At 36.1% G+C, this 13,743-nt stretch overlaps 1 protein-coding gene across 1 annotated transcript; it reads right to left on the bottom strand.

Moving 5' to 3' along the window:
* Positions 1–852: 852 nt before the first annotated feature.
* rpl34 (ribosomal protein L34) lies at positions 853–13,058 on the bottom strand. Its single transcript, XM_039759186.1, has 4 exons — positions 12,934–13,058; positions 12,753–12,852; positions 2,419–2,522; positions 853–996 (listed from the first exon to the last, which is right to left on the bottom strand). Exons 1-4 carry the CDS (start codon positions 12,996–12,998, stop codon positions 912–914), a joined length of 354 nt encoding a protein of 117 aa, XP_039615120.1. The 5' UTR covers positions 12,999–13,058; the 3' UTR covers positions 853–911.
* Between the last annotated feature and the right edge of the window lie 685 nt (positions 13,059–13,743).

Raw genomic sequence — 13,743 nt, 5'->3', positions numbered from 1 at the left:
TGATGTCCTATATGGCTGGTGGAGAGAACTACTATATGGAAGGGGAGTCACCTTCCATAAACATGCTAAATAAGCAAGTTTCACAGCAAGTTTCTTTTTCAACTGAGGATACAAAAATCTTCCTCTTAGGCTTTGTTGCTTTCACTCTCCTCCTGGATGCCAGGGTTAATAGCTAGGGGTTATTTATATAACCAAACACACCATAACATTAAGTGGAAAAAGCACTGAAAACAGACAAGTGTAACGTAACGGATGCCTTCACAGCCAGAGTGAGAGACAAACAAAATGGACACAAAACTAATGACATTTATGCTTGGTATGTAAGTGCCATCTGTTGGGGCATTTTATTTCACTTTGTGTACAGTTCGAATAAGCACTGTTCAAACTCCAGATCAAATATTTCTTGAATTTAGCATCCAAACTCTGAAATGTTCAAAATACGAGGCACCGCTGCAATACAAATACACTCAAAGCACACACACTTCGCTAGTATATTAATTACAATACTGTTCAGTATGGCTTTGTTTACTATCATTTCAAGTGAATACTATACTGATTAGTGGATTCCAACATTATAGTTGAAACAACTAATATTTTAACCTCTTCCTTTTTCAAACTGAGTCAACAAGAAAAAAAATCAAATCATCTTTCAGCTACAGGACTGGCTAGAATTATGATAATGAGTAACTAGTAAGTTCCACTGAAGAACATTTGTTCTAGCAAAATGTAACCACATTTAAATTTAGAATGTGGAAAAATAAGCTTAAAATAATTTGATTTAATTTACTAAGTAATGTGAGGAATGCAGAATTTAAGAATAAGCAATTTACATATTATCTCAAGACAAAAAAGTGAAATAAAGCAAACTTTAATTTTTTTTTTTACATTTATTCACCAAGTACAAATAGCATTTATTTTGCTTTCTGGCTCTGTGCCTGTGCCTTGAGCACTTTGACAACAATCTTCTGCTCTTCTATCAGGAAAGCACGTTTGATTCTAAAGTGGAAATGGGGGGGGAAAAAAAAAAAATTAAGGTGCATACTTAAACAGTGAGTCATGTCAATTAAAACATTACAAAATTGATAAAAATCATGGCTTCCTTTGATTAAAGAATAATTTGTGCATATTCTTTAAAAGTATTATTTATAGAAATGTTTAGAGTGGTGGATATAATGTCACCTATATTACCATGAAGTTGGTTTCTCAATGTGTTTCATCAATAAGTAGCAGTAAAATAACAGGTCACTATACTCCTGGTTTCCAAAATTTGTTCACCAACATTTTTACACTGAATACTTATAAATAACACTTCCCTTTGCAAAGCTTGTATGGAACTTTTGGAAAAATGTATAAAATATGACCACTTGTGTAACTCATATCATTAAACAAATTAAACTTCCATTCCATTCTAGTACAAAAGTTTGCAACACACAGATCTACATAGGAGTGACTGGATTCCTTACAAAACCAAATTGCTATCTGATGGTTCTGGCACTATAAATTAAAGATTGCTTTAGTAAGATCTGCTGGCACGTCTCTGTTACCTACTACAGTTCTGCCATCTAGTGGATAGCCATACAATTTTTTTGGTGTCAAAAGCTTGCAGAAAATAATGCTATAGACAGTCAGCCGTTATGCCTTCACTGAAAAGGCATAAAGTTGCTGATGTTTTGAAAACTAGACTTGTGGCAAGATGAACACTTTGAAGATGATGACTATGACTGAGACAGTGATGATCAACTGGAGGATGTGGAACCTGTAGGCTCTGGTATCAATTTGGATAGCTCTCCCAAAAAAGTGTCTTCATTATAATGGGATCAACTTGTTCGTGACTCTCAGGACTGCATTATATGGACATTCAACTGCCCACTGAGCACAAACACCAACTACCAAATGAGCAGGGTGCAACAAGTCTGGACAGTGCAAAGAAATGTGTTATTTGTGGTACATGTGGGACTGTTCCCTGTGTGGTGCCTATGATAACCTAGTCGTGTTACTGGTCAAAATAAAGTAACAGTTTCTTCATATTTTTAACCTGCTTAGATAATAAAACTGTTGCATTCTGATACACTTCTTTACAAGTTTTGATGGAGTTCATTATTCACATATATGAATAGATCTATATGGCATCCTGGTAATGCATAGTGTAGCTGTCAAATTATTATAACCACCTTTCCAGAGCTGCAATAACCTCTTCCTATAATTATTACAGCAAAAAACAACTTTTATAATTTGTTGAAAATGTTGACACTAATATTTCTTCTAGTTTGTACATTTAAGCAAAAAACCCAATTGTGCCTTATGAAACTGGTTATTTACAAGCATTTCAGAAGACTTGATTTATAGTATCCACCGTTTTATTTTGTGAAAAAACACCTCAGTTTTACAGATTAAAAAGAATTTTTAGTAAGCAATTACCTGTCACGCACACACTTGGCACACATTGAGCCACCATAAGCCCTGCTGACATGTTTCTTTGTCTTCGAAAGTCTCATTAGAACTTTAGGCCTGACAGCACGGATCTATTTAAAAAAAATAAATTATAATTTTTAATTCCAAATCATGAGCATTTCACACTTTGGGTAAACTACAATAACACACATGCATAACATTTTTAAATTAAATTTTTTTAATTGTCTGTAAACCTGTACATAGTTACTTCCTATACAGCAATTGCCAATATCATACCATAAAACATAATCCAAACTGAAAGATTTCTTCTCCACATATTTAAAGGCAAGGAATTGGATATTCCTTAAATACACTTCCAAGAAAGAACCAATTAAAGAAAATCCTGAACTAAAACATAAAAATTTGCTTTCAACTACCTTGATCAAGAGTTTAAACATAGTGCTGCTACCAGAACAATTTTTTTTTTTTTTTAAACTAAAACACCCTGAATATAAACCCCTCTGACATCATACATCAACTGAAACACCATCAAATCTGGAATCCAATCAGGCCTTTGTGAATCATAATTGAATGTAATTTGGAAACGTGAGGATACCCAGCCATAGTACCCATGGGAGGATTTAAGTTATCTGTGAATCAGAGCCAAGATAACAACCTAAAATCTGGAACAATTAGTGATCAAAATGTAAAAATAAATGAAAGTCAAAAAAAACATTACCAAAGTGCTCTATGGTAAGGATGTGGCTTTTACAATTGTACATTTATGTAACAGTAACTGTACCACTTACTGATGTTAACTGAGATTAATTTATTTTTAGCTCAACATTCTGTAAAAGGAAAGGTACAATGACAAAATACTGCTCATGCTTTGAAGACAAACTTAAGGAATTAAATATCTGTGTTTGTATAAATGCAGGCAAAAATACCACTGACAAATGTAAAAGCAGTAAACAATATATTAACAAAGCCAACTATAAAATTGATATATAAAACATTTACTTTTTTCTCTTCAATAACTGCAATTCAGAACATTATAATACAAGAAATATTTAAAATAAATCTAGCAAAACAAGAAAAGGGTTTAATATCAGTAGTGCAATAAGCTCCTTTGTATCCAATAATGCAACATAAAAATCATACCCTAAAATATATACACCTCATTCATTGTAACGCAAAATATTCCACACAAACCTCAAAAAACGAACAGACTTTCATTTTGAAAAGTAGATTTCTAGAAGTTGGAATATATACATAATTATCTTTCAACTGTGCTTTAACAACTTCCTTACAGTACTATGAAAACTAGGATTGATCTGTACCTACAGATTTTGCCAGCCGTTAAAACAAACCTTTTAAAATTGCAACTGAAACATCTACAGGAAGATTTCCTACAGCATCCACGATTACGCCTCAGAAACATTTTTTATGCAAGCTGAACAAAAGATGTAACCTTTTTTTTGTTGTAAAACAGTCTTGATGATATGAAATGTTATTTTCTTTAAACAGAATCAATAAAACAAAGACAATAAAAGGGTGTAATGCCAGAAGTAAAATATGTGAAAACAAAAAAAAAAACAAAAAACAGATGTTCCTGAAAAATGCTACTTCTACATTTAAACATTCCTTTCTGCTCAGAAATGCAGCATACCTTGACTCATGCTTTCAGTTTTATTTGTCAGATATGGGATTGGCTATAGAGAAATGCTGGACAAAATGAAATGCATAAATTACTGGAATGTGACAAATAAAATGAGCATAAATAGGTCACAAAATATTTTATGTTGCTTATTTATCAAATTTTTTCTTTGTTCATTTATGAGGGATAATCAAAAAAGGCAACTTTCCCTTTAACAATGGTAACTGTGAGCAGATGAAAATAACTCTTGTATCATTCTCCATACAGTCTCCCTCTCCCTGAAGTTCGATGCACTTCTTATATTGTTCCACTAAGCTAACTTTTTCCTTCAGAGGAGAAGCTCTTCAGTTGCTCTCAATTCCTAGTCAAAACCACCTCCTTAACTTCATCACAGTTGAGCCTGTTATCATATGGAGCCTCTAAGTGGACTAAAGACACCATAGTTGTATTGTGTTAGATCAGGGCTGCTGCATGGGGGGGTTTAAAGTGTAGCTTTTGCATTGCCTCTCCCTTTGAGGTCGCTGCATGGAGACATGCATCATCATGGAGCAGCAAATATTTCACAGCTTTCCTCTTTTACTGCAAAATGGCGAATTTGTCGGTTTCATTCTCTGTACCCCAAGAAATCTCACTACGGTGCATTGGTCAACAACGGTGAGGTCCTTCAGCAAAGCATCCATATATTCATTTGACTGAGTTCAACCAGATTAACTGCAGAATGCTGCGTGTGGGGACTACCCTCGTATTTTAGTAATACACTTGCAACAACAGCTTAACCCTGAAATAAAATTAATCATTTTCATCTGTCAAAGTTGAGAAAGAAGGTTACAGTTGCAAGTGTTTTGATTGGTAAACTGCTCGTATTGGACATAACCTTTGGCCATCAAATAACACACTTAAAGGACACACTTCAGATACAAACTCCTAATGATGAATTCAGAATTTACTTTGTATAGCAATTCTGTGCTTTTTACTGCATTTGTATTTGATGCAAACAGAACTTTGAACATGCACATGAAACACAGGATTCCCAAGTCAATCCATATGTCTACTCATAGGTCGGGGGTTATGGCGGGAGGAAAAAAGTACTTCTTAGACCCACCCTCAACTTGAGTTCATTTCAAAGCTCATATCATGTTGAGTGCGATGTCAAGGAGCAAATGAATATATAAAGAAATAAGGAACAAAAAATGTAATGATTTGTACTCAGATTTCATGAAAATCACATTTCAAAGTACATTTGCATTAGAAATTTTGTTCCAAAATATTCCTCCATAACTGGCAAAAGGAGGTAGGAGAGAAAAAAATCAAATGCTAGTAAGATCAGTAAAGACTGCTCTTTAAAATCTATTTAGTAATGTTTATAACGAAGATACAGATACAAGGAAAGTAACTGATAATGTTATGTATCAGGAGATGACTATGTATCACAGTGAAACATCCTCATCTCTCACAGCTAGCACAAATGCATCTCTGCTGTTGACACTGAGTCCTACTTCAGGTTGGATGCACTTTTTTGGCTTTACTCAGTGAACTTCCCACTCTTTAAGCATACAAATTTTTGGGTGATCTTATACTGTAGAGTCCAAGAAAGACTCAACTAAGCAATACTTAGAATCACAATAATTAAAAAGGATGTATAAACCAAAGAATTAAGGGCAAACTGCTATTAGATGGTTCTAGATCTTTTTTTTTTCCATTTTTTAACAAACTAAGCTTCTGACTGAAAGCGGATACCATATTCAAAGAGAAGTTTGTAAATACCACAGGGACAACTCATAAAAGAACAGTAGTTTAGAATTTAAGCAATGACCAAAACACTTTTTGAAATACTTCCACATTCCTAAATGATTAATGAAATAAATGTCAATGTTCTGTTTATTCATTTTTCAGGCTACATAGCAGCAGTTAATATCTACACACCTGCAATTTCTGTATGAAATTTGCTTAATCATTTGTGCAAATAATGCTTTAAAATGAGGCAACAAGAGGGCATAATTGCTTCTACTTCTGCCTCAAGGTTCCAGTGACCTGGGTCTCATTTTAATCTTATCCAGTTTGTGTGCAAGTGTGGCTCATAATAAATTGGTGCACTAGTGCTCAATCCAGTTTTGGGTGCTGTATTCTGCTAACCTAATCAGGACTATTTACTTAACACCATATCATTGCCCTGCAAATAATGACATGCAGACACTGCACACATTCAAACAAATACTATTCATACTGAATGTATGCAGCCTGTAATTAAATACAGAATTAAGAAGCCTTTTTTTCTATAATATTCTTAAAAATAACAGTAAAGATGTAATAAATACCGTAGATCCCATTATATAAGCCAAGAATTTCGTCCTAGATTTTTGGCTTGGAGTTTGGGGGTCGGTTTATACAATGAGTATCGTTTCAGATTCAAGATTTCCAGCGCAATGCCGGTTTTGCCGATGAATACAGAAGTAAATAATGATGAAACCACAGAGCCATCTTTCAGATGAAGAAGTAACTTTCATGCTGGTACTTTAAATAAAGAATTTATTCAAAAAAGTGTTTTAGTTGTTGATTTTATTAATAAAATGTATAACAAATTATCGGGAAGTTTAGAATAAAATTTTTTGTTTTGATTTACGACCAACATCTTGCGTTACGAAACGGATGCGGTCACGTGTATCCGCTTGCGCGATTGTAAACAAACAACCGAGAGCGTTAGTAGCGTCAGTCAGAGCCCAGATACATGTGTTTGTGTATGTAATTTGGGTCATTGCAGTGATTTATTTATTTATTTTATATATATATATATAAAATTCATTAAGACCATGCAAGCAAGACACATAATTGCTAAGGAAGGAAGAAAAGGTAAAGAAAGTGATCACAATCGAAACGAAGATGGACATTGTGTGGAAATATCTCCTCCTCCTCCCTTCCTGCAGCCCAAAGATGTCAAATTAAATGGCGAGTACAGTATGAAATTGTTTCAAGAACAGAATGCCTTTTATTGTCATTATACACATCTACAATGAGATTAAAAGCAGCTCCTTCAGTGCAGAAAAAAGTTCTGTATTAGGCTTGTATTGTTGTTTTTTAGCCTTAGCATAACGCCGGATCTGCGGCCCCGCTTCTGCTTTCTTTCCCTCCTCCGTCTGTGTCGTCTCCTAGACCTGACAACAATCCACGGAGAGCCTGCTGGTCTCGCTATGTTGTCTGGCATGTTGTGCGTGTGATGAAAAACACTCGAAACAGATATCTGGCTCTGGACACCGATGTCTATAAGGTTCTGACGGGTGTAGCGGCAAATACATGTAATTTAGTAGGTAGAGAAGGGGGTCGGCCAATATACCGGGTTGGCTTGTATTCCGGGATCTACGGTAGTAAAGTCAGAATTTTTGTTTAAATATGTGGACATAAAGATTTGATCTTTACTCACATTATCTATAGATATAGGGGATATAACCACCATCATGCCACATTTACATTTTGTAATCCATCTTACATAAAAAGGCAATTTCACATGTGAAAAAAGCACTAAATGTAGAGATGCTCTTATTATTTCAAAATTAGAAATACCTAAAACTAGAATCTGGTGTATAAGATCAAGTGGTAATTCCACCCAGCAAGTGCAAACCAAGAGCAGAATGCAAGATACTGAAAGCAGTCCAAAATCTCCACAGCCACCACAGGAGCTACAGGCAGCTCTTGTCACTGTTGATATCAGGAAGGAATTTGTCCAAGAACACCTAAAGCAAAAACCAGCCCTTCTAGAACTGTATGTTCTGGACAGAAATTAGCAATAGCAAGTGTTAAAAGCCCAAAGCACCCAGTTTGGCTAAACCCAAAAGGGGTCTGAAGCAGACTATGCATCCAAAACACCCCCTCGATCATTTCAGAGCTATAAAAATTCTGCAAGGACGGATGCGGAAAAAAAACAATGTCAAGACACTAAGACAGTTACAGTTGAGGTTTTTTGTACCAAAGGGGACAAAACCATTCATTAGTACCAAGTGTTTACTTATTTTTTTCTACTGACGAAAACAACATCTGTTGATTTTCCACTGAATAAATTATTGCAAAGTTAAAGTTTGCCCGCCCCACCTTAAACATTCTATATTTGTAACGGCCAGTTTGATTTTCTAAGCTGTGGTGTGCTAGGCTGGTAACATCACCTCAGGATAGGCACACTGAATCGACAAGCTAGATAAAAAGTCAGCCTTGGTTATGGGATGCACTCTTGTCTCACTCGAGATAGTAAAGCAGAGAATGAGAACACTACCATTATGAACAATGCTGGAAATCTTTTCACTTACGCCCTATCACGATGAACTTTCAGTCAATGGATTATTCAAAATAAGTGGAAGAAATTCAAAAATTAATCACTGTGACTGCACTTCAATTTTTCCCCAAGTGAGAATTCTCTCTTTTCAGTAATTCTGGTGTTTGAGAGGCAGTTTTTGCTATTTCTATCTGTATAAATATCAAATCTTGTTTTTCTTTAATATATGTGGACATGCTATTTCACAGTGTGCACTCTCTCTCATATAACTATGATCTTACAAACTTTAAGCCACACTTAACAATACTGTGAGGCACAAGCACTAGCTACTACACCAACTAATGCTCTTTCTTTAAACATCTTTATTAAAATGACTAGCATATACTCAATACATAGAGTAATTTCAAGAAAGTTTTTCCAGAAAAACATTGGCCATGTGTGAAATTGGCTTAACACTAGAATTACCAGAGCCTACGAAAAAACTCGTAATTCCGTCCCACCTTAAATCGCTTCTTAAAATCGTTCACAGCTCTCCACCAGCGTCTTTTGTCATCTAAATGTGCTGATAAAAATCAGGCTGCAAGCAGCCGGCTATTCCATCCCCCCACCGACTTAGAACGTGCACAAACTTCTCCCAGCTCATGCCTTGATTGATTATCTAGGAGTGAAGTGGAGTTTTAGAGTGGAAATAATAGATCATTATTTGGAATACACGCATTTCACGTGTGTTCCGTTTCTACAGTAATCCGTGTAAACACATTTTTAAAACAGAAACGTTTTTCATATTGTAGTAGTCAATGACAAAATGTAAGCATAAACTATATAATGTATGAAGCCTGAAGTCCAAATATCAAACACTTTCACAAAAGGTACACATATAACAGAACAAGTATGCTGTTATTCAAAAATATAACTGCAGAAAAAAGCCACCTTAGCATGCCATATTGACACGTACGTACTGCAGCTGACACAGTAGCATAATGGTATCAGCCGCTTACTGGTATCCAAAAGCTCATGAGTTCGATCCCACATGGTTCAGTTTTGAGAAGTAAACTGCTCTTATTCTTACTATTTTAGAATAAAAACATGCATTTGATTTCAGTGTGTAACAGCCAGTAATTTATGATACTTGTAAAGGTTAGTTTTTTTATTCACTTTTCATTCTCAGTCGTGTTCAGGATCCTTCCCTACCCCCCATCTGAGAATGCTGTTTCACATAAAGATGCGCGTGGCTCTGCAGCGTACTTGTGACTGCATTCTCGTACCAATGCTTGCGAACTGAAGTGCCTGCGTGTACTTTTCGTGGCATTACACGTCTATTTTTTGAGCATGCCCGTCGCTCAAACACAGGAACATATGTTGGTGTACAAGAATAAAAACAAGTGCACTTTTATTCTAGACTATAAGTGAAGAAAAATAAAGCAAGTTACAGTAGGCGGTTGATACGACAGCTGCGTGGTGCAATGCTAAGAACTGCTGATTTCGATCCGTGCTATATAAAATCATCACATTCAAATATTAACAATTTCCACACACCCTTCCTACATTCACGACATGTGTACTTGTTGCAGTGTACACATCTCACTGTGCTATGGTTCCTATTACACTGAATGAGCACCTGACATTGTACTTTCTTCCCTATATAAATCACATTCGAGTATAGCGTCTCCAAATAAATCACATTTGAGTTATAGCGCGTCTTTATGTGAAAACAGCATTGTCAGATTGGGGGATCGTGAACGCGACAGAGAATGGAACTGAATAAAAAAGACTGAAATCAAATGTATGTTTTATTCTAAAATAGTTAAGTACATGCAATATTATTTGAAAGCGAACAGCGTCAGATCGGGTTTGAATACACGCCTGACGCTGAACTCCCTGTCTATCTACATAGTAATAACAGTAATTTTATTATTATATAGGAGCTTCCCTGTCTGCCTATCATATAGTGCCTTTCCTTCCTACCTATCTATATATCTATCCCCTTAGCTGTTTTTTATATATCTATTATACAGTGCCTTCCCTGTTTATTTATATATCTAGTGCCTTCTCTGCCTGTTTGTCTGTCTGATTGCATATAGCGCTGAACTTACTGCTCTGTACTTTTCTGTCCTCTGCATGTCCTGGAGTACAAAAGAAACAGCACCATACAGCAACATGTGAGAACTGGCAAGATCGGGGAAAAAACACGGTCACTGATTACAAACCGCAAGATGAATGAAAGAGACAATATATGTAAAAACATCATCGCACTAATGCAATATTATTTGAAAACGAACAGCGTCAGATCGGGTTTGAATATGCGCCCGATCTGACGCTGTTCGCTTTCAAATAATATTGCATGTACTTAACTATTTTAGAATAAAACATACATTTGATTTCAGTCTTTTTTTATTCAGTTCCATTCTCTCAGTCGCATTCACGATTCCCCCCCAAATCTGACAATGCTGTTTTCACATAAAGACGCGCTATAACTCAAATGTGATTTATTTGGAGACGCTATACTCGAATGTTATTTATATAGGGAAGAAAGTACAATGTCAGGTGCTCATTCAGTGTAATAGGAACCATAGCCCAGAGAGATGTGTACACTGCAACAAGTACACATGTCGTGAATGTAGGAAGGGTGTGTGGAAATTGTTAATATTTGAATGTGATGATTTTATATAGCACGGATCGAAATCAGCAGTTCTTAGCATTGCACCACGCAAGCTGTCGTATCAACCGCCTACTGTAACTTGCTTTATTTTTCTTCACTTATAGTCTAGAATAAAAGTGCACTTGTTTTTTATTCTTGTACACCAACATATGTTCCTGTGTTTGAGCGACACGGGCATGCTAAAAAAAATAGACGTGTAATGCCACGAAAAGTGCGCGCAGGCACTTCAGTTCGCAAGCATTGGTACGAGAATGCAGTCACAAGTACGCTGCAGAGCCACGCGCATCTTTATGTGAAAACAGCATTCTCAGATGGGGGATAGGGAAGGATCCTGAACACGACTGAGACTGAGAATGAAAAGTGAATAAAAAAACTAACCTTTACAAGTATCATAAATTACTGGCTGTTACACACTGAAATCAAATGCATGTTTTTATTCTAAAATAGTAAGAATAAGAGCAGTTTACTTCTCAAAACTGAGCCATGTGGGATCGAACTCATGAGCTTTTGGATACTAGTCAGCGGCTGATACCATTATGCTACTGTGTCAGCTGCAGTTCGTACGTGTCAATATGGCATGCTAAGGTGGCATTTTTCTGCAGTTATATTTTTGAATAAAAGCATACTTGTTCTGTTATATGTGTACCTTTTGTGAAAGTGTTTGATATTTGGACTTTAGGCTTCATACATTATATAGTTTATGCTTACATTTTGTCATTTACTATTACAATATGAAAAACGTTTCTGTTTTAAAAATGTGTTTTCACGGATTACTGTAGAAACGGAACACACGTGAAATGCGTGTATTCCAAATAATGATCTATTATTTCCACTCTAAAACTCCACTTCACTCCTAGATAATCAATCAAGGCATAAGCTGGGAGAAGTTTGTGCCCGTTCTAAGTCGGTGGGGGGATGGAATAGCCGGCTGCTTGCAGCCTGATTTTTATCAGCACATTTAGATGACAAAAGACGCTGGTGGAGAGCTGTGAACGATTTTAAGAAGCGATTTAAGGTGGGACGGAATTACGAGTTTTTTCGTAGGCTCTGGTAATTCTAGTGTTAAGAAAGGCCTATTGACAACTGTTCCAAAATAAAGATTTCAAAGAAATTGCTCTTTTGACCCATACCAAAATATACTAATACTGTATATTTCAAGTCTTTTTCCCCCATTCAGTGGTCAGTGATGCCATCTTACAATTCTGAAGTCCTATACTCAAAAGATTTAAAAGGGTGCTGCCAGTGTGCATCTTGCACATCTGTGAATCAGAGCCAAGATAGCATCCTAGACTCTCTCACACTTCTAATTACAAAGGACATGTTGAATAAGTTAATTGGCAATTCTAAACTTAAGATAGTATTTGAAGAGACTTTGTCCTGCAATGCACACCCAAACTACTGAGGACTGGTTCAACCTTTAAACATAAGGCAGCTGTAAATAATTTAGTTTCTAAACACAGATTTAGTTTAAAAACAAAAACCACAAGACAACCAGATATAAAAATTTTTGTTGAATTTGGTGGAAACCACAGTTTTGGTTTGTGTAACAACTGCAATTTTAATCTGACTTGATCATTAAACTTACAACTATATCCTTCAATTTATAAATAATGGCGTGGGAATCCCAAAATGCACAACGAAAACTATTGAAATACATACAAAGATTGGTTTCTTAGAAATGTGTATACAGTGACTAAATGAACATCAAAAAAGGAATGATTGATGGATGGGTATGCAACATCAACATATACAAATCAAACAGCGAAAAAGTAAGCAGATATACTTACACCTCGAAGTCTTCCTGGGCAAATCCCGCAAGCTGACTTGGGCGCCTTCCCGACCTTTTTGGTGTACAGGTAGACAATTCGGTTACCGGGTGTTCGTGACCTTTTCAGAAGAGAAAACGGGTTAAATGTGTATTCTGCGTCTACAGATGCAATGACCGATTCTTTGGAAAGGTATACTTACAGTCTAGTCTTGTTTGACGCGGTGTTGTAGGATAGCCTACGACGGTATGTCAGGCGCTGAACCATCTCTTTCTTTTGCCTGTGACATAATGATATTTAAGTCATCGTTGATAACAAGGGCACTAACATGCAATGCATTACAAAGCCATGTAGAATTAAAAAAAAAAAAAAAGTATCGGAATCTCGTAGTTCAAGAGCATTTGTTACATCACTGCGACACGAATAAAATGCACAGTGATTGTTGGATGTGTTGTCTCCTTAAACGCATATTCTGATTATATGTTAGTGACTAAACTGACACCAAATCATGTTTTCGATACTTTCAGATAGCAAACAAGCGTAATTATTTTCATGCGCAGAAATGTAGTCTGCATGTTATAACATTGGGAACATTTGAATCGAGGCCTTCACTTCTCCGGCAAAGCCCACGACCCGACATACACATCATTTAATATAGATTTCCCTGTCCACTTATTCCGAACAAATACAAACGATAATCTACAACTGAAACATATACACAACTTTTTACGTAAAATAAGTTATACTGGATCAGAAAAATAGTCGATTAATGAAGATTTAAATGATTCCGCATCTTCCTCTAAAACAGCAGCCGTCATGTACCTGTAGCCGACGTAACCGGAAAAGAAAGAAGGAAAGAATCACGCGAGAGTTCAAGCAATTCCTACCGGAAACTGTCACAATGTGAGCACCATCTTTGTACAGTACAGCACTGTACCAAGACCCCGAAACCCCCCTATTAGTGCTCTTAATAGGTGTAAGTGAAAAGTGAGAATATGCTTGTGTATATGCA

Source organism: Polypterus senegalus, chromosome 7, assembly GCF_016835505.1.
Source record: "Polypterus senegalus isolate Bchr_013 chromosome 7, ASM1683550v1, whole genome shotgun sequence".
NCBI classification, from domain to species: domain Eukaryota; kingdom Metazoa; phylum Chordata; class Cladistia; order Polypteriformes; family Polypteridae; genus Polypterus; species Polypterus senegalus.
This window is presented reverse-complemented; position numbering and strand designations above follow the sequence as displayed.

Excerpts from the sequence above, each read along its gene's own strand:
- rpl34 (XM_039759186.1), bottom strand. The coding sequence starts at position 12,998 with ATGGTTCAGCGCCTGACATACCGTCGTAGGCTATCCTACAACACCGCG. Across the intron at positions 12,853-12,933 it reads GCGTCAAACAAGACTAGACT|GTCACGAACACCCGGTAACC; the intron begins GTAAGTATACCT and ends TCTTCTGAAAAG. Across the intron at positions 2,523-12,752 it reads GCCCAGGAAGACTTCGAGGT|ATCCGTGCTGTCAGGCCTAA; the intron begins GTAAGTATATCT and ends TTTTTTAAATAG.